Consider the following 21,457-nt stretch of genomic DNA (forward strand, 5'->3'; position numbering starts at 1 on the left):
GAAGGAATTATGCTTATCATTGACATCTTGAATCATAATTCAGATATTTATTCCACCTTAGATATTTTATAAATATCTTGGAATGGCATAAAATATACTTGAAAGGAAAGTACTCCAATTTTACCGTTTAAGAACAGTCAAATATGGTTGGAAAGACTTCAGAGAATAAGAACTCCAATTATAAAAGTGGTTCACGCTCTAAATGTCAGTATGATTGCACAATGCTTGTCTACCGCCTCCAGAAATAGTCGATACCGTCGCGGCGCGCCGCCCGCCCAAGTTCACTGTTAAGGATCTCTGGCTTTAGGTGAGCGTCAAGTAGATTAAATATTGGAGCAGAATTTTAATTGGGCCACTGCTAAAATTTGAGCGCTCAGCGGTGGAAATAATACCCAAAGGTTTGACGGAAGGAAGTTAATGCATATGCTCATGATTAATGCGTAAATAATAAAGCAGGGAGAGAAACTAAGGAAGGGCCGCCTATCAAGATGAAATTTATCTTGATGACTATAGAATAAGCTGATTTGAGGACATAAATCATGGACTCCTTGAATAATTTCTCTAAGGGAATAATAATGACAGTGAGATTTGTTTTAATTAATTCCCATTAAAAATCTAGGCAGTTCCGTGACTGTGTGTAATTTACGGCGAGTTACGGACGCTTAAGTTATTTCAAGTTAAGATAAAACTTGAACATAAATTACATTAAATTTTTAGCTTTTACCAGCATCTTGCATTTCATGTGCCACAGTGGGTAAATTTATCTCTATGGGTTGTAATTAACCAACAAAATTTTAAGATGCACTGCTCATTAGTTACATTAACAATGAAAATAGTTGGCAAGGAATAAGCAGGTAGTTATGAAAATGTAAAAATATATTTTTATAAAAAATAAAGTTTTACTTGTGACAGTTAAAAAAATCGAGACAAACAAATTTACTGCTATGCTTTTATATACAATTATTTTTGTTTTAATAATTGCACCGCCACCGTCAGATATTGATGGCAATTTTTCAAAACTTATCTCTTTATTTAACTTTAAATGTTGATTAAAATTCGAGATGCAGTTTCTATCATTATAAAAATATTTTAATATTGCACTATTATCTATATCTGAGTTATCCTGAAATTTCCGGTTGTTAGCTTATCGGAAAGCGAGTTTACAGAAACATTTTAAATTAAGCATTCCTCCAAAGCAGCAGAAAGCAGAAAAAAAGTATCCAGTGTACGATGATGAAGCAATTTGCGTGATAGTAAAGATTCACAAAGATGTTTAAGGACGGAAAAGAAAGGGACATTGATTAAAATGGAACCATGAAAAATATTTACATGAATTAATAAAGTAATGTATCGATGAATGGAATGAATCTTGGTTGATGTTAAGATTTGCAACAAAATAACATAGCATACTGAGAGTGTTCAAGAAAGTCACAAAAACTAAGCAAAGTCAGCATAAAGATAAATCGCCCGAAAAAATCATAAACACCGTAGATGCAATCGTCGCGTACTTATATTACTGGCGAACGAAGTTAATTCTATATATTAATGTCATTTGTTGCACGATTTCATAGGAGAATATCATGTAAATATAGCTCTTAGACGCCCAGAAAATCTTATTTGTCAGTAGTAAATACTCTTGAACTGATGAGTGCTTGAAACAGCAGCCGTAGAATAATAGAAACAAAGCAACAGTGATAATTGAAACAGAATCAGTTTGATTCTTGATCTGGAAAACGAAATGAATGGCGAGCCAGAGGCTTTAAGATGTCATAGATAAGAAGAGATTATTAAGCATTCATTGTATTCATAGCTGCCTCATATCTATGAATGAGTTATTTCTAGAAGAGCAAATATAATAATTGGTATTGAATACCTGTATTTGAGCTAATGACGAGCGGTGAGTTTGGCCAACACGCTCAATATAAATTTTTATGGGAAATTTGACTTCCACAGCCGTTGGAGTCTTAAGAAGTGACATTATCCCACATACTTACTGATGGGTGAATCTTCTATATTATTTCTACTGTATAGATACCTTTTTCTCAACTTATACGCAACCAAACTCTACAAATGAGGTACCAAAATGCACAGAATTTATCAGAGAACATGCAACGGCATATCTTACTTCCTAAATATTGCTATTGTTTCCTAAAATTGGTTTTTAAAAAATAAAAAAAAATAAAAAAAAAAACAAAAACGTAAATATTCCTGACGTTAACGGTGCACAAAATGATACATTTGTTCATTTGCAACAATATCTCGCATTCTTTAAATAAATTTTATCAAAATGCGGCTGATTCCACATTCAAGTCTCCTGTTGATACGTAAGTATGAGTCTTCATGTGCGTTTAACAGAGGATAGTGTAATTACTTCTAATGTCGTGTTTAAAGAGGTCCTCTGACCTCAAATTGTACATGAAAATTCCAATTAAATTTGTGCATAAGACTCTGCCTTTTTTTCTACATTTAAAAATTAGAAACGCGCCTATCCCTCTGTGGACCTGCATTGAAAAGAGCGGGGGAAGCCCGCTGGGAGGGGGCGCAGCACGCTCGTAGAATATAAACCAAAGTGGTTACTACTAAAAATAGTCATTTAAGTAATTCTGTAGTAGATTAAGATCATTATCATCTTGGGAGAATATGAATGAATAATGCAGAAAATATAATTTTTATTAGTGTACTGAAAAAGTTTCAGCTCCTCTAAATAGTCGTTGGCTGTCTTTAAGTAAGAGCATAGAGTAAGCATGGTATATACTTACTCTATGCTCTTACCATAGAGACTCAATTTCATGAATACGATCACAACGGCGTCTAAAAATTACGGTGAAAACTTCATTACGGCCTCAATGTAGTCTCACGCAGCACAAGCTACTAGGTACTGTATTCCCACACTATCCTTCTTTTTTCTAGTATTATCTAGAGATGAATGAAATCAGTGCATTGTGCCAATCACAAAATGACCTTTACAAATTATCATTAATTGTTTAGGGTTACTTCGAGAAAGAAACGCAGAAGTCAGCATAAAAATGCCACATGTGAGTAAACCCAATTCTCCAACAACCTCTCTCACAAATTCTCTAGCAAAGCACTGCATGAAACAAGTAACTCTGAGCGTAGTCAAGCGCATGGGTTATAACGAATTTCATCCTTGGTCTATATAACTATAGCAAATGTTCTCACGTTATAATGCCTCATGAATTCATTAACAAGACGTTTTGAACTTCTTAAGTCCCTTTTCTCACTAGTCAATGAACAACCATAACCCATGTAAAAGTATTTTCTCTCAACTTTCTCGAGACAGAAAAGTGAAGAAGTCCCTCTCAGATTCTAATTCCGAACTTATTTTCCACCACGAGTGATAGGAAGAATTCAAACGGAAAATGATGACTTGCGATCAGAAATTTGGGCAACAAAGTCAGGGCATTTGCTTAAAAAATAATTTCCAAGGATGGAGAAACCATAAGAGTGACATTAGAGAATTTAGATAACATCTTGGAGAGGTATCTGCAGTGCTGTAGTTGGGCCGGTACGGTGTACCTCCTAAAATCCTAACTCGATATAAGCTTACCCGATAAATACCTTCGCGGCCTGATGTATAATATATGTTCAGCTGTTGGAATTTACTGGTAAGTACCGCCTAATTTTTTTTCCAATTACAACACTGGGTATCTGGCAGGTTTTTGGAGGTTAATTTCATTTTAGAAGATTATAAAATCTGAAGCATCGCCTTACAATAAACATCCGGAAGCCAAATGCCAGGGGTTTCATTGAGATAGATTTAGTAAATATAATTAATTCTCACTTGGTGTGTTATGAGCTGAATTATGTGACAAGAATCGCACTGGTAAAAACATAATATAATATACCGTTAGAGAAATGCACACTGCCAGTGTAACTACTTAAATATACTTAATACAAAATATAGCATCATCATCACTGATCAACAATCCTAAGATTGGTTTAACGCAGCTCTCCACACAATTTTTGCATCAGCTAATCTTTTCAAACCTCTGTATTTCAAAAAGAAATATAACATAAATCTAGCGAAACATAATGTTGATTTTTTAAATACTTAAAAATTATGAGCAATTTTATACGCTCTGTTCGCGACTTTTTTCTAAAATAATCGCGTTAGATACTTAAAGATTATTAAAACAATTGAACAGCGCTCAAAAACGCTATAGTAATTTTTTGCTGTAGGCAAGGACTTTAACCTATTGCTTGCTAAAATTGCAAAGAAAGCAATGCACGATATTGGGTCACCAAAAAATTTTTTTTTCAGGGTTTCCCTCTCAATTATAAAGAGATAATAAGGTGGAAAGCTGAGATTCATCCCCGCCCATCCGTCGAACCAATTTCCACCGTGTTGATTCTTCCGAATTCCCACCCACGCCTCGCCAAGCGCCGCATCTTTTCCACTGGGCCACCCCCTCCAATTCCCCCATGCCTTCCTCTTCCCCAGACACCCCAAGACAACAACGCCCCACCTACACCATCAAAGAAGATCCGTTAACCCCCAAGAGAACGAGGGGATGTATAAAAAGCTGTGCACGGCAAGGGAGCATCATCAGTCGACTCAGAAACCCGTGAGGGAGAGCAACATCTCTGGGTGCTAGTGGACGGAAACAAAGGAAGCATCACATCCGCCATCTACATCATTATCGAGCCAGGATCAACGAGGGTGCAAGCGGGATAAACCAACGCCTATAAAAAATAAGCCAGGAGTCGGTGACGTAAAAAAAAGAAAGGCGCAATGGACTATAGCAAGGTACGGTTGCTGCTTTTAATCCCGTTCAAAACTTTCGTCCTATTTATCAGGGCTACACGTATTTTTTCCCCATTTGACAAACACCTACCGGCATCTCACTTCACTTACGTTCATCTAGGCGCTCAAGAGAAGTTTGTACAAATTTCCCGACTTGTTACTTGGCGTGGCACAGTAGAGGCTAGGCGCAAAGCCGGGCGCATTGGTTTACTTCCGCATTCGGGGCTGATAAACCGTATTGAGCGTTCTCCATTTTAGTGACGTGTTTTCAGACGGTAAATGTGTTTGAGAGCATAAGGATTTTTTTAAATTTCATGACCGGTTAGAGGCATAAAATTGCTTCACACTTAGACGAGACATTCCAAAGTATTAGAAGTCAAGCACATATGGCTAATAAAAAAATAGAGAGAGCAATTATGCGGATCATCTGAACTTATTTTGAGCTGAGCAAGATCATATTTTTTAAAAACCCAAATAGTTTGTTGTCCAACTGCTATTTGGTACTAACCCAAGCTTGAGTTTTCCACAGACTACCCAAAATAATTTCGACAGTTATTTTACGGACGATATGGAGTCACTTTAAAGATTGTAGCAGCATAATAAATGATCTTAAACATGCTTTTGAATATAATTAAATAATTAAGAGAAAAAGTAATGGAAACGCTGACATTCATTGTCTTGGAATCCATCCAATCCTGGAATTATCCGGTTGAAAACAGTTATTTAACTAAAAAATTTAAAGCACGTTCACAAGTAAGATTTCAACAATTTTCATGTTCTGAACTTGTCCTGAACTGGCATATAGTACAAACTAAATGATCTGCCCGAAATGCCAAGGTGACAATAAATTCGAAAGCGTAATATCTCTATGACGGACAATCAAATATTTCTAAATGCCAGTATTGAATTCCAGTTTAAAATAATGATGCAAAAGAGTCAAATTATTCCCTGAATCTTCAGTAATTATTCAATAGAAATTAAATCCTATAGTTAAACATAAAAAACAACCATTGAAACAAAAATATGTACAATGCCTCTAAAGATTTACGGAGGGCTTCACCGGTCATTAATGTATGCAATGATAAGAGTCTGTGTGGAGATTTTAAGGAGGCAGTGAGCGTCACTATCGAATCAATTTCACCGTGAATATAAATTTCTTTTGCGAAATCCGCTACATTCTTCGGAGGTAATTAAGATGCCCCGTCGGAGGCCAATTGGAAAGTAAAGGCCTTAGATTTCAAGAGCGTCAAAGAAATTTCTCCCATTGTATGAGGGTTCATTCGAGCCGTCACGCAACAATGGTACTAACGCTCACTCTCTCTCTATTCACTATTGTTCAGATCCTTACTCTTCTCGCCGGCTGGGTCCTGGCGGGAGATCACATCCAAGCATATCCTTTGACGCCTGCGGATGGAATCACTGGACCGTCGGGCACGCAGCACGGATACGGTTACGTCGTCGACTACTATGTGAGTATGACTCCTGAAAACAGATAGGCAAGCAAGTGAAAACCAACATTTCGTACGAATAATTTTCACTTAGAATGTGAGAGCATTCAAATTCCCGACATCCTGAGGGTCCTGCTTAGTAAAGGCTGGGAAATATAATAATAATTATTGTGCGAAGAAATTACCCACAAGTACATTTCATATGCACACATGTTATCAATATATCAATATTGATAATATGGAGCCCTTTCACCATGTCCAGGCTTCAAGTTTTGATTGAATATACAGAAATATTGAAATTAATCTGTATTTGATTCAAATCTACTCAATATAAATCAGTCAAAAATGAGAGTAAAATCTGATTCTATAGCCACTATGTATTTTAAAAGACATAGTTCTAACCGATAGGTCTCTCTGACAAAATTTAAAATATTGAAGTTAAAATCAAATTTTAATTTTTTTCGATCAAAGCTGTTATGATAACTTGAACATTAATTTTAGGAACTAAATAAACCTACTGGGAGGTGTTAGGAATTAATACTCACATCAGAAAAGTTTAATAAGCTCTATGTATAGAAATTCACTTATTCACCTTTTTTCTTCTTTAGTTATGCATATCGACCGTCAATGATACCGCATTATTCATTCACTCCGTCCAAGAATCAGACAAGGGAAATTTAATAATCTTCCAAAAAATATGGCCTCGTATATAGATCTTGCCTCATTAAATATAATATTAATCCATTTAGCAAAATTCAGGCTTCAATTACAAGAATAAAGCCAGAAATTTGAGCATCCTTTTAAAGTACATTCATGCTCACCTGATCAATGAAAAACCGTTTTGCATACACTGCACACTTTTTGGAATAAAGCAAAAGGTATAAGAGTTTTTTATAAATTTATCGTGATGATAAATTACACAATTACTATATTTAGAAGGTTTATGGATACCTAGAATAGCTACGATATATTTCTGAATGATACATGACGTTAATATAGAAAGGATGAGATAATCTAATTTACCAGTAACAAGACTTTGTGGAAGGAGAGGCGATACGGAATAAGGTGAGTGACCAGTCAAGCAGGTCTAATCGGAAATACATCACGCGGCTTGGAGTTTGGCCAATTAAATGTCCATTTCAATCTGCTACTAACTGTATGAAATCAACACCAGTCATACAAGCACCTGATTAATGACACGCAGATTGAACAAATTAATAGGTAATACAATAAATGACTAAATAATTCATAGCATTAGGAAGAAATAAATATGAAAATCCTAATCAAACGATTGAAGTTCGCTAAATGAACACCAAGGTTTTCGTCGGTTTAGATGAGACATTTTAATGTGGATCCGTCATTTTGACGGGTAATCTCTACTAAGTTAATGATGTTTCCTATGATATTTTTTCTGTCCTCTTTTTGTTTCTCTAACTTTTATTTATTTTTTATGGTACGTATTCTGTTAAAATATAATTTAATGCTTTCAAATAGAAGTAACGTTATACCATTTGTCTACTTTAAAATCCCGCCCGTCATAATGACTAGTTAGGCGTTTATAAGTATTTTACCTTTAGAAGTAACGCGCTTTTATTTTGGGAAATCACTGCAATATATTACTTTTAGCAATTATGATGTTTTAGTTAGCACATAAAAGCATTTAACACTCCTTATCACATTTTTAACGGAAATAAGCTACGTTACTGCCATACCGAGGAGTAGAACAGGGTTTTGGAAGCAGGAGCGATGTGAACGCTGTTCATTTGAAAATTTTTTATGGTGAAACGATTTGTAAAAAAATAGTCAGTTGTATTGTTATGAAGTTATCAATTAATTTAAACATCAAATGAAGAAATATTTAAAGTAATCACGAAAAGTAAAAATAACGGGTAATGGTCCTTCTAGGTAGCCATACAATCACGGCTCATCTAGTGTTAAGAAAAAAGCATTTATATTCTTTATTCAATAGCTTAAAAGCTATTGAGTTAAGAGTATGAGAATCAAGTAATAAATAATAATTTGGGAATACAATGGAATTCATTTATTATGTTAATTACTCATATGGGTAGTGAAATGACAATTTGCCGTTCTCTTCCGGGAAAAATTTTAAACCGGGCACAAAGGCGATTGAAATACCAGTTTCAGAGGATTAATTTACTTAAAAATGAAAATAATTTTAAAAATTCATCTCAGGTTGGAAACGTACTTTATCTATCAATATTAATTACATTCAATGCAGATGCTGTAGCGCTTTCATTTCAACAATTGCAATCGCATGAGATTTTTATATCTTCTGTTTTCAATCAAATGTATGAATGAAAGGAACAAAAGCGTCTTTCTAATACGAGTTTCATCCGGAAGTCAATTTAATTTAAAAACACATTCCTTCCAAAATTTGATATGGATTTCGCTAAAATTTGGTTATAATGAAACGAGTTACACCTTAAAGACATTTCAAGTTTATGTAAAACCAAGCAATCGTGTTCATGTTAGCGAGAGGTCTGGACACGGAAGGAAAATTCAGCTCAGCCAATGAACGCTCACTCTGAAAATTTATTTCCATTAAACTTATTTTCTTAGGCGATCCACTCGTAATTTTGTATCTCGCTAATTTTTTACCAATATTTCCTGATAAAATCAGCGAGATAATTATCATTACTTATGCATTTTTCCTGCTTAAATGCAATTATTTGAAGCAGTTAATAGCAAAAAGCTTGGAAATTCTAAGGCTAAAATGAGTCTAAACAATTATCTTGCTTTTACGCATTCAAATGAAGAAATCATAAGTAGTTGAAGGTCAAATTGCTCCCCGGTGTAAGTCCAAGATTTATTTGTTAAAGTATATAAATTTATTTCTTCCATCAATAACATCATTTTCCCCGTATAAATCAGCAATACCAAAACGCTACTTATCATGAAAACTCACAAAATTATACTCCAAACCAGATAAAATGAATGTGAATCATCCTCATCGATCAGCATATTTAAATTAGTTTGATCCAGATCCCTTGTCATTAATGTCGAGAAAATCGTTTCATTATTAACATTGACCTTTTCCTTTCCTTTTTAATGGAAAATCTGTCTACTGGTATCTGATACAAGGACACATTGTATCTTTCTTACCGTTCACTTAGCCTTTGATTGTTGCTTCCGTCAGGCAATCATCTCTCATAATGTGGCCAATTAAACGTATCGTTTTCTCACAAGGATTAAAAAAGGATTTCTCTTTTCGCCTACAAGTTTCTATGTGTATTCGAGCATTGGGATTTGGCACGTTCATAGATACGCTCCCGAGACCCCATATATTCCTGTGGTTACACTATTCCCCAGATAAATGCTAAAATAATACTCGGCCTGATTATAGAATACACCTATCCTTCTGGTTAAATACTAACTCATTTGAATTCATAGATGAGCGGTGGTATTCAATCAAATACCGATATTTTTTATTTTATTATATTCTCAAACCAACCGATTCAACTCTTATTGGCCTATTTATACCGGGTTAGCAAATTTATCAAGTAAACGTACACAAAAACCATACCCTGGACTAGGGAAAAGAAGCCAGGCGGGACTCGAACCCGCGACCTTAAAAAAATAGATAAAATTTATGCTCATTCTGAGTTCAATAGAACCATGTTACTACTAGAATAATTGTACTAGAGAACATTAGCCGCACTATTTACCTGAGTAATCACATGTACTTACTTTTCCACAGGCACATCCCAAATACCAGTTCGACTATGCAGTACACGACCCGCACACTGGCGACGTCAAGAAACAGTGGGAGAGCAGAGATGGAGATGTAGTAAAGGGATCTTACACGATTCACGAACCTGACGGCACAATCAGAACCGTGGAATACACTGCTGACAAGCACACCGGCTTCAACGCTGTCGTGAAGAGGCAAGGAAAGGCTTACCATCCCCAAACAGTGATATCTCATCAACAAGCGTACGACGGGGGACACTTGGCGCAGGCTAATGTTGAAGAACAGGGTATTCATGCAGAGTCTGGTGCCGAAGGTGCAACGGAGGCGCAAGCCGATTACGGAAGCCAACTGGTCCAGTATGAACAGCAGCCGGCCGTCACGTACCAGCCTGCACCATTGCACAGCTCGTCACACCAGAGTGTCGTACGTCACATTGTGTCCCAGCCAATCGCACGGTACCATTCCCTGCCGCAAACCGCAACTCACCAAGCCGTAGAACATCAGACAGGAACACACCAGGCCCAGGCATACCAGACTGAATCATACCAGGCTGAACCACACCAAGCTTCATCCTACCAACCAGAGCAGGAAATCAAGGCTGAAAATTCAGTGGACGCTGACAAAATAAACGAGCTCGCAAGCCAAGTCGAGCAAATCGAATACGCAAAAGAGGAGAGCGGTGAAAACGAAGAAAATTCCAAGCACACGAATGATGAACAAGCCAAGCAAGATGATGGAAATGGATATTACGTGCCTGTAAACTTTGACAGCCAAAGATACACCTCCGAGAAGAAGAATAATATATATTGAATCAAGGAGAAAAGCCATTTTCTAAGCTATGGGCATCGCGCTTCCTCACTACCCCTTAAATCAGCAATTAGGGTTTTATTTTCATCTTAAATTTTCCTCCATATGCAATCTAATGTGTCACCTGTGGTGCATCAAAATGAAATTATAGCTTTCACGTAAAAGCACTGGTGAAGTTGTGACACACATATTTAAAGCGGGTGAATAAATTTTCAAAGCAAATTAAGAAGTTACGGGTATTACAGGAAACTAACAGAAAAACAGGAGCGATGATGCAGCCTATACGTGAGGACTCCTTGATGGAAAGGAAAATTCAAATACAATTTTCGCTGTTGTTTATTTGTCTACTAGTCCGTCCAGGAAAATTCCTGGATGAAGTTACTGAATGTTTAAGTATGTTGCTTATATATGTTCAATAAAGTTGCTTATCTTTTTTATTACTTAAATTATGCGAGTTTCAATCATACCTCTAATTCTCAAGAACATAATTATTTTGATTGATAAGTAGGTTCCTTATTATATTTTCTCCATACATTAATCAGGTTTGAGCATAATTCGCAGGGTGTGTGTCAAATTAATTTACTTTTAATGGAAAAAGAGAGAAAAATTCCATTAAAATCGTTTGTATCCGATATGAGAACATAGGAATCAGGCAAACCTGACAAATTGCCACTAACCTGGCAGGAAATGAAATAGCTAGAAGCATCGTCGCTTCAAGCTTCACCCAGCATAATTATGGATCATTTTGTACTGACTGCGGCTAGGAAAGAAAAATTTAAAGAACTAACAATTCTTAAATGAATTTATGATGACTCTGGTATTACTACATGCACAATTCCTCTTCTTCTGATAAACTGTGTCAGGCCAAATTGGCGAATAAAAATATGGAATAAAATTATAGCTTGAATATAATTTAAGAGATTATGTGAAAAAGGACAGGAGATTTTTTTCTATATATATTTAGTAAAATACGCCTACGAGCATCAATGACGTATTGAATACGATATCCCTGCACAGTGAAAGGATTATCAAACCTTATTCCGGCACTATGACAGTCATTCTATATCTTTCTTCAAGTGACACATAACGTAATCTATTCCGGAATATCTGCAAAATTATGAAACTTTTTCAATGTACGGAAATTCCGGTTTGGGAGTGACACATTAGGAGCTAATGATCAAATGCATGGGTGGAAAAGACTGCCATTCACAAGGATAGTAAAACCAGTTAGACACTTGGATCACTCCCATTAAGTGCGCGTGAGCTATCCACGCGTAAAAAAGACACTCACTAAGTGCTTAACACAAATCAAATGGATGGCAGCAATAAAACTCTGACTGCAGAAAGCTTCAGGAAAGAGACCTTAATATTTTTTAGGGTATTTAAACATCTATGAATATTTTCGAACCATAAAAGGCTGCGTAAATAAATGGAAACATAAAAAATAAAGTGGTAAAAAATTACTCATAATTACTTTAGTTCTCGAGATTATACGAATTGATTTGGCATGCAATGTGCCCATAAGAGTGCAAAGTTTGAGTATACCTTACGGTGATGATGGGGTGAGGTGTATATTTCATATTTTGAAAATAAAAGTTAATATTACCAAGAAAGTAGGCAAAAATTCTTTCCGACGGGGCCTGATTAGGTGGCATTAAATTTATAATGTACCAGCGCATGGCGAAGGCTTGCAATTTAACAAGTATATAATATTTAGCATCTGTTTACCGAGAAAATGCATTTGAAATACGAAAATAAAGGTAATATCTGTAAAAAGGATAGATGAATGACAAAATTCAATACTTTGGCTTAAGGAAAAACAGGTGGAAGTCGATACCAATGCCTGGAAATACGTTGGTCTCGATGATACTGTTACTCGCCAGTACATTGAAATTTATCGGAAAAATTTGACAAGGTGACATTTTGAAGTTCGACAACACTCGTTTGTTAAAGAAACGTCGCATAAACATTTATGCTTTACAGAATCTCAGCAACTGCAAGTAGAAATAGAAAAAATTACAAATAAAATCATTCTCACTGGTTTGAATTAAATGCAAAATTCGTGCTCATAATCGTATTATCGCAATGGGCCTTATTATTTTGTCTGTCAGGTAAACAAAAAATCGCTTCAAAATGATTGTATTAATTTAAAAAATTAGAAACCATAAGTACCAAATTATGAAAATAATTTTTATCTACTCCCAGCAGCCATGACTATGAATTTTACTGTCATAAATATCCATTATTCAACGAGATAATTATAAAATAAAGTCCACAAATTCGTGGGTTTTTACAATTCACTTAATATGACAATAATTACTGAAAATTGTGTATATTCCACAGAAAATAATAATTTTTAGCTGATGTTTTAGCGTAAATATATAGTTTCATTACTTATTAATCAGAGTAGAGTTGATTGAATAATAGCTGACTTTAGTGATAATTTATTTACCTACTCATAATGCCTCAAAAATAATTGATGAACAATAATTAACAGGAAAGTTAGGGAACATCATCAGCAAATAACTGAAATTTTGGGTTGATAATGTTAGATAATATTGGAGAATCAAATAAGATTTCATAAATGGTTATTACCTTTTAGTATTTACTTTAGTAACAGGGTACGGATTGATAGCTATGTATCTATGTATTGCAGTTTGTTAGTGTGCCACGTCGTGTAAAAAGTAAAAGTAAAGTTGAGTATTTCAAGTATCATCATACATCATTCAATCATACCACATAACCAATACATAATACAAAGGAGGCAGCCGTCTCATACTTGCAAGCTTGAATAGCAATGTGAAAAAGCTTATAAATAAGCTGCGATCCTTAAATGCATTCCGATAAATTCCGATGGATTCCAATCTTCAGAAACAGACGGTTTTCAAGAAAACAATTCTGGCCCCATTTTTCACAGTGAAAGTCAGTATTGCTACGTATTCCTTCCCGCCTCCAATTAAATAGACTCAATAATTTTAAGTGAGACGAAGCATTATCATAAACTGGCTCGCGACGGCTCTACAACCGAACATTAGTTTCCGATCGAAGGCGTTTCTGAGTACATACAATCAGGACACCAGGAAACCTAGATAAAAAATGAAACACTCGCCTCAGAACATGCGTGGCTCGGAGAAGGCCTAACATGAGGGGCTGCTTTCCTGAATCCACTAACGCAATATCACGTAACAGCATTCAAATATGTCATAAGCGGAACAAAGCAGTTCCACGCGGATTCGATAATCCTCAATCATCTAATGCGTGGTGCCCAGCGGGTTTCGTTGAGTAATCCACTTGCAAGTGGAAATAAATATCCTTGATACATCTCGCATCCAACGGGGAGAAAGACTGCATCACGCTGAAACTTAAAACGTTGCCAAGATTCTTGATCTTGAGTAAAGATACTCTCCCGTTAAGAAGTTGTTCCGAAGCGTGAGGTCACCCAAAGATTTAGGAGCAGGAAATGTTTTAACGCCTTACTCCCTCACGTACACGACCATTTATGGGAGATAAAAAATATATCCTTGTATACGGTAAAAATTTCTTTTATTTTAAACACAGCCGATGTATTGCACATGACAAGTATGATAGATGGACCCGAAGGATTCAACACATTACTCCCTCTGGTGCGCGACCGTTTTTGGAAGTTTAAAAAAGGATGGCGTTGGTGTGGTGGCTATGGTGTTGGCTTTCCACCCCACGGCCTTCGGTTCAAATCTCGGCGGTTGCAAAGATTTTTCAGAGACCGCCCGATCCATGCTTGAATGTTTAGTGGAGAGCATTTCCAGGGCAGGACTCCGTCCGTCGGATGGGACATTAAGCCATGGTCCCTTTGGCGCCTTTCGTTAAAAGCAGGGTAATACCGACACTGGGTTTCTCTCCACCCTTCCTTAACTATCCTTCCCTCATGGCGCATTTGGTAGAAGCTGTCGGTCGTCTCCTCTAAATACCATACCCTTTATCTCAGTACAAATTTTAAGTAGGTACGTATGTGTATCATGTAATGCCTGTTTTTTTCGGCGTTCTCCAAATACCATACCTTGGAAGATCATAACATCCTTTTTTACGGAAAATGTACCATTTATTTCAATACTGCCGACAAAAAATGTGATACATAAAGTAGGGGCATGGACCCACAAATGATCAAGGGAGGTGGAAAAGAAAATTCAATAAGGAGATTAGAGAACTTTACTGGGGTATCCATATTATTGGTGCAATTAGGGGCAAAATAATACGATGATTTAGCCATATGCTAAAAAAAGGAGGTAGGAATAAGATGAAGAAAGTACTAAAAGCACACCCGGATGAACGGATAGTGAAAGGGAGACTAAGAAAGAGATGGTGGGGCCAAATAAAATCTGATTTAGAGAAGGCTGGAGTTTCAGAACACGAAGTGACGGACAGAAAGAGATAGCGGGAATTTGTTGGTGCGAATGTGTCAACTAGCACATTAGTGGCCTTTGCAGTGAGTGAGTTTGCGATAATTTGCTATTATGAACCTGGATATCAATCTACCCCAAATTTTTAGCTGTTTGCGGCCTCTGCTGTTTTACCATACTCTACCTTTCCCATATATTCTCAAAAACTTCAGAAATGTAAAGAAACCATGTGACCTGTACTTCAGTACGTCCTATTTCATAGTAAAAATTAGTTACGTATTCCCAAAAACGAGTCTAAGAATTAACTGCAATTCAGGTCGAAAATACGTTAAATTAATCCTGAGTACCACATTATTTTAATAGTACGAATATTTACCGGCCTCGAAGGCGTCGGGGTTAAGTCCTTGCCTCCTAAACCGAAAGCCACGTATTCGGTTTCCGCCTCGGTAAGTAATCTATATCCAGAGCTTGATTTTTTGCTATCGCCCGGAAATGCTCTCTGTTAGAACCCTTGCTGTAATGGCGTTAACCCATGAATGGCTAGAGTGCCCATATGGGCACAGCTGCAATGGTTTTTATAATTGCTTATAAATTCCGACCAAAAATTATAGAGTATTCTGTCTTCGCCAAAAATGATTACAATGTATCACTTTATTCGGTTAGTGAGCTTACGACCAGCATTTACACCATCAGTTGACTGTGGTATGATAGGTATTCTTACTCACTCGGTTCGAGGCGGAAAAAGAGGAAAAATGGCGAAGTGTCTTCAGCAAATGCGATTTTTTTCCTTTTTATTTTTGATTCTCGGCTAACTATTTATTCTTATCCTTATAATGAATGTTGTCAGCTTCGGTTTCTTTCGCCAGAATTGTGATATCTTTCATATTAGACAAGGAATTTGAATTTATTTTTGGGTGATCCCATATGGGCACGCTAGCCGGTAACCGGGGGTGTCTTTTTTGGCGGGTGTCCTTCGCTACAATCGTTGTTATTGGGGCTGTTATCAAATAATTTCGATATAAAACGCTAAGTTTTTGTCAACCTTTCATTATTTTCTTATGTCATCCGATTTTAACGACTTCAATATTTTTTTCTGTATTTTTTGGAATACTTCGATTAATTTTTGGTACAAAAAATACACTTTATACTATTTAACACTTTTATTCATTGTGCGTGCGTTTTACTTTGCTCAACTCTCTAGTATGAAGAATGATAGGGTTATTTTCTACCACCGGTATACATACCCAACAATCAGGGGCATGGTGGAAGGGGAAAGGATGTTTGATAAATACAATGATGAAGCTCATTATGAAGCGCTTAGCACCGCGTATAAAACTTTGAAACAATAAAAAGTAGATTGAACCTTGATCAAATCGACCACATTGAACGTGGCCAAATTTTCCAACTAAGCCAAATTCCTGGTTGTTAGTCGCAGGGATACAATCAAGGCGAAAGTTAACAAGAAACCATTACAAGCTCAATCAGTTTTGTCCCGAACAGGATGGAGGAAACATAAAAATGACCAAGACATACGCATAGGCACGAGATGACTTGTCATCCGCTATGATTATATTCCTCGAAATGAATTTCGCTGCATTTCCCGGTAAATCCCTTGTTGAGGTTGCCGAAATGTTCATGACGGAAGAAATTTATTTTTCTCTGTTCTATTCTATTCTAACAATGAGTGGTATTTGCTGTCTGCAGGAAGAGTATTTTTGGGAGAGTGGCGATGACCTCCGAAACACTCTGGTGTATAATACCATTCGCAAGGTTGCAAAATATAATGAGGGTTTATCACTGTGCAGATAATAATCACTAAGATAACAGCGGCAAAATGTGCACGCTTAAGCCATTCATAAATATGATAAAGCGCGTTTGTTCAGAAAACTATATTCCAACCCCCGAGCTAAAATACGATGAATCCATGATAAAATATTTTGGCAATCATGGCTGCAAACCGTTCATTCGGGGTGTACCTATAAATTTCGGCTTTAAGGTATGATACTTGAATACTCCTCAAGATTACTTGGTGGATTCCAGCATATAGCAGGGACTGAGTGTCGAAGAAAAAAAAATAACTACCGTGAATTCGTAGATAAATGCTCTTCCTATTTGCTTATCGAGTTGGACAATTTACTAGAGCAAGCAATAAATCTTACGTTTTCCATTTATTATGACAATTTTGTAACTAGCTTACCTTACCTTTTAAGTCAGTTAAAATCTCAAGGATATGTGGGTACTGGAACAGTTCTGAGAAAAAGACTACTATTGATCGAAAAAACAGCTCGCTAAGCAGCCCCGCTGCTCCCATACTTTCGCACGGGAGAAAAAAGGGAATATAGTTGTTGTTAGATAGAATGACTATTCGGTGGTGACTGTCATGTCATCTTGCCAATGCGTACACCCTCTCAATAGGTCACGAGATTCCCTAGTGTTACCTCAAAAATGGTACAAGTTACGCAGCCTGCAGTGTTCTCTAGCTACAATATATAGATGGGCGGAACTGATCTCACGGATCACAATATCAACAGGTACAGGAATGCTATCAGAGGAAAAAAATGGTGATGGTCCACATGAAGCTATCTCCTTGATGCTGTCATTATAAATGCCTGGATCTGTACGGAAAATTCTGGTTCCGCAGTAAGCCTTTAGGCGAGAGATTGCACAAGTGTTTTTGTAACGAAGATGTACCTTTCCCAGACCTGTTGGCCGTGTTTAACATTCCCTATCAAGTGCAACCAATCATAGAAAGTCTGATTTGATAAGGTATGATGGCAGTGATAACAAATTTGTCCCGTTTGATAGACGCCGATGTTCTTATAAAGAATATTCTTCCCGCGCGCGCTCAAAATGTACCTACTTAGTGCGACGTGGGTCTTTGCCTCCAATAAAATTCTGACTCGGCTATTGAAAACCAAATTTATAGTATTCAAGGACTCTACCAGCAATATAGGACTAATTTTGTTTATAAATCCATTGATAACAGGTGTTTTCATTCAATACCTCTTTTCAAAACTGATTTTTATACTGTTAAGTTCTTTGGACGGCTAAAAAAGTTTTTTAACCGAAACAATAAAGTAAAGTGATTTGAAATTACTTCAAATTGCCAAATAAAATAAGTTTTATATATAAATGCAAAAATATATAGCGTAATACGCAATAAAAATTAGAATTATGATGGTACGAGCGATTTTTCTGCAGAATGCAGACCGGTGGCCAGAACGGCTAGCGTGCCCATATGGGCACACCCCCTCAAGCAAGAACGAATCATCAGAATTTTAAAACTAAGTGTTTATCTGAATGCTAGGGCAGTGATTAAGCAGTTTTTAACGGAAAAACAAAATAAAACTCCGAAAAAAAACTCCGCTGTTAAAGGGTTAAGTATGCTGTTTTCGGGGCGATGAAAATAAATGAACGAAACCTTTTAATGAATCCCTTACAATTACGACTAACATAAGAATATAACAATTCCGTGTAAGATAAAAACATCTTAATAGATAGATAAAATCATAATCTAATTTATAATTTAAGATTGATAAAATCATAATCATAGATAAAATAATGCGGATATTATTTTTACCCTGAGGATCAAACGCAATCACTCATTCTGTTGAAAATTCAAATTATATTTTAAAATGTGACAAATATATCTTTGCTAGCCTACGCATCCTTTAGCATCTAGAGAAATTAAACAATGCTTCCAAGCTGAAAAAGATCCATTTAAATTCAGTAAAAAAACAGTCATAAGTGTCATATTTATGTATTTTGTGTCGAATTATTTTATTTAAAAAACGAAGGGCTAAAATGGGCACTATGTGAAAAACATTAAATTTAATCACAATTTTAACCCGGATCTCGGAATAGCAGATCAACAGCCACGACAAGTGCTTAATGGAGGATTAAGGACTAGTCGATCTAGGACTTCATATTAAATAAAATGATACTCTCAATTGTTTGAGACCAAACTTTTTGGAACTTGATTATGGTATTTGGTATTAGAAAATATATTGATAATTTTGTTTACTCCACACAGCTTTATTTTGTGCATATCGGTTTCAACAATTTCGTGTCATTTTTAATAGGAAATATTCCTCCTGAAAATGACTCAGCAGCGTTGAATAGGTTGAGGTCGCACGAAATAAAGTAAGAAAATGTGGATCAAATTTTAAAAAAATTGTACTTTAGAAAGCCATCTCTTTTCACGAAGATACAATATTTATATCATCAAGACATCAATTGAATTATTCGTCGAATAAATTTGCATCTCCTTCACCCTCGCCAAGACATTGTAACAAAATTTTGTCACAGGGATTTCCTTGTTGACTCTCTAGTCTCTAGACCATAAGGATCTCCGCAAGACAAGTGTCTAAGAACCCAAGCAAATCAACAGTAACTACTCATTAGATAATATTTACTTCATTGGTAATCAATATTTTACCGTTTAATGAAGATTACATCGTATCAAAATGTACCCTCAAAAGGGTTAAAATAAGGTCCTAAATCAACCCTAACTTTTAACACTTTGAGTGCCGGCTGCTAAATTTAAAGCCCTACTGAAAAATCCAGCCATTTTTACTATATTCGTAAATTTTTTTAAAACATTAGCATCAAAAATATATTTATATCGATGTGCATTTCAATAAAAATGGACTTTGCTCTTCTTTATGAATGAATCGAATAACATTTATTGCTAATTTTTAAATATATAATTTAACAATGAAAACCTACTGTTGTTGAAAATAAAAAAAGTTGCAACATATGATGTACCGCCATAATATGAATAATAATTTTTTTAATATGCTCAATTTGAACTATTTAAAGCATGGAAATCATAAAAAAAAGCATTTTTCCAAGCAAAGCATTAAAAATCCTGGATAACAAAAAGGGTCTATGCACTCTCAACGAACGGTCCATTGGCCCAAAGAATATTCACACAAGTGGCCTAAGATAAGGATGCCGGTAGCTACGGAGGACTTTTCGTCCTCAAGACATAAAGTGAACTCTTTTTCCATCGAGCAGTTGATTTTTGAAAAAACAGAACCACTAAGCCTGTAAACTGGAAAAGTACCATGGGCGAAATATTACTGCTTCACGCGTGCAAAGCCAATTAAATGGAAAGACGTAATATTACGTCCATGGCAATCCTCAGAAGGATGAGCAGGACGTAATATTACGTCTATGGCACGTAAAGTGAGAGCGGTACATCAGACATATAGGCATAAGTAACTGCGATAATTATTCCCAATACTTTTAAAAAGAGATGAACAGTCGAAAAAAGTAAAATGGCTATGACTCATTACCCGAGTAAGGAAAATAAAAAAGGTAAATAAGTAATTGAGACTATCAAATATTTCCAAAATTATTCAAATAATTAATTGTAATCTCAGCATCCTGAAAAATGGTATTTGGTATAAAATGGTATACCTGTAGATTTCCAATGGTTGATATTGGTGCAAATTTGAAAGAAGAAGCATTCATTGCCTAAAGCTTTTTCATAATTTTTGGAAGCGAAGACATGAGGAGGCATACTAACGCATAAATGCGAATTTAGCCCACGCATTCTCCTCGTCTTCAAATATTCCTCAAATGTTTCCTAAAAGGCCAATAAATTGTCGTATATGGATAATAGAGAAACACCAATATTACACATAACATATTTATAATAGAGAAAATAAACGAAAGAAATATTAAAATGAGTGAATGTGGAATACTTGGATTTCATAATTATTGCTTTAGTTACTCTAAAATTGTTTCAAAATGGAATGAAATTTCTGCGACCATAAACAATATTCGATTCTAGTATTCCAAGCTTTAATTATAGCAAACAACACTTTAATATTAAACAATAAGGATAATTTCTTTTCTCATAAATGACCTCTAATTCTTTGTTTGTAACGAGAACTTTAAATATCGATATCGATAACTATGTCCACATTATCTCTTATCCCGGGTTGAGTTTTAATTATTTCCTCGAATATAATAACAATATCATATGTATTACAAGCAGGATAATATCGCGAAAAAACTACTTGAAAGTTTGCTTTCAGGCTATGCTAAATCTGGTAGCAAAACAAGAATGACTTAGATTTTTTATTATGATCCCCTAATTGCCTTTAGAGGCAATACAAATTATATTACCATTAAATAATATTAAACCTAATTTTTAACAGGATCAAGGCTGAAAAGTGCAGAGCCACAACTGTTATGATTATCAATGGCTGAGGTTTAGCATCAATAAGGGAATGTTTACTTACGATAAGGGAGATTTTTAGATTTGAAAAGGCGCTAAATTTATTCAGAATATTAAAAAAAATAAATTGCGTTTTTAATTAAGAATTCATCATCCGGA

General features: G+C 35.7%; 1 protein-coding gene across 1 annotated transcript; it reads left to right on the plus strand.

Annotated features, from left to right (window-relative positions):
• The first annotated feature begins 4,591 nt into the window (after positions 1-4,591).
• Positions 4,592-11,104, plus strand: LOC124160297 (cuticle protein-like). Its single transcript, XM_046536127.1, has 3 exons — positions 4,592-4,768; positions 6,106-6,234; positions 9,932-11,104. Exons 1-3 carry the CDS (start codon positions 4,754-4,756, stop codon positions 10,733-10,735), a joined length of 948 nt encoding a protein of 315 aa, XP_046392083.1. The 5' UTR covers positions 4,592-4,753; the 3' UTR covers positions 10,736-11,104.
• The last annotated feature ends 10,353 nt before the right edge of the window (positions 11,105-21,457 follow it).

Source organism: Ischnura elegans, chromosome 6, assembly GCF_921293095.1.
Source record: "Ischnura elegans chromosome 6, ioIscEleg1.1, whole genome shotgun sequence".
Classification (NCBI taxonomy): Eukaryota; Metazoa; Arthropoda; class Insecta; order Odonata; family Coenagrionidae; genus Ischnura; species Ischnura elegans.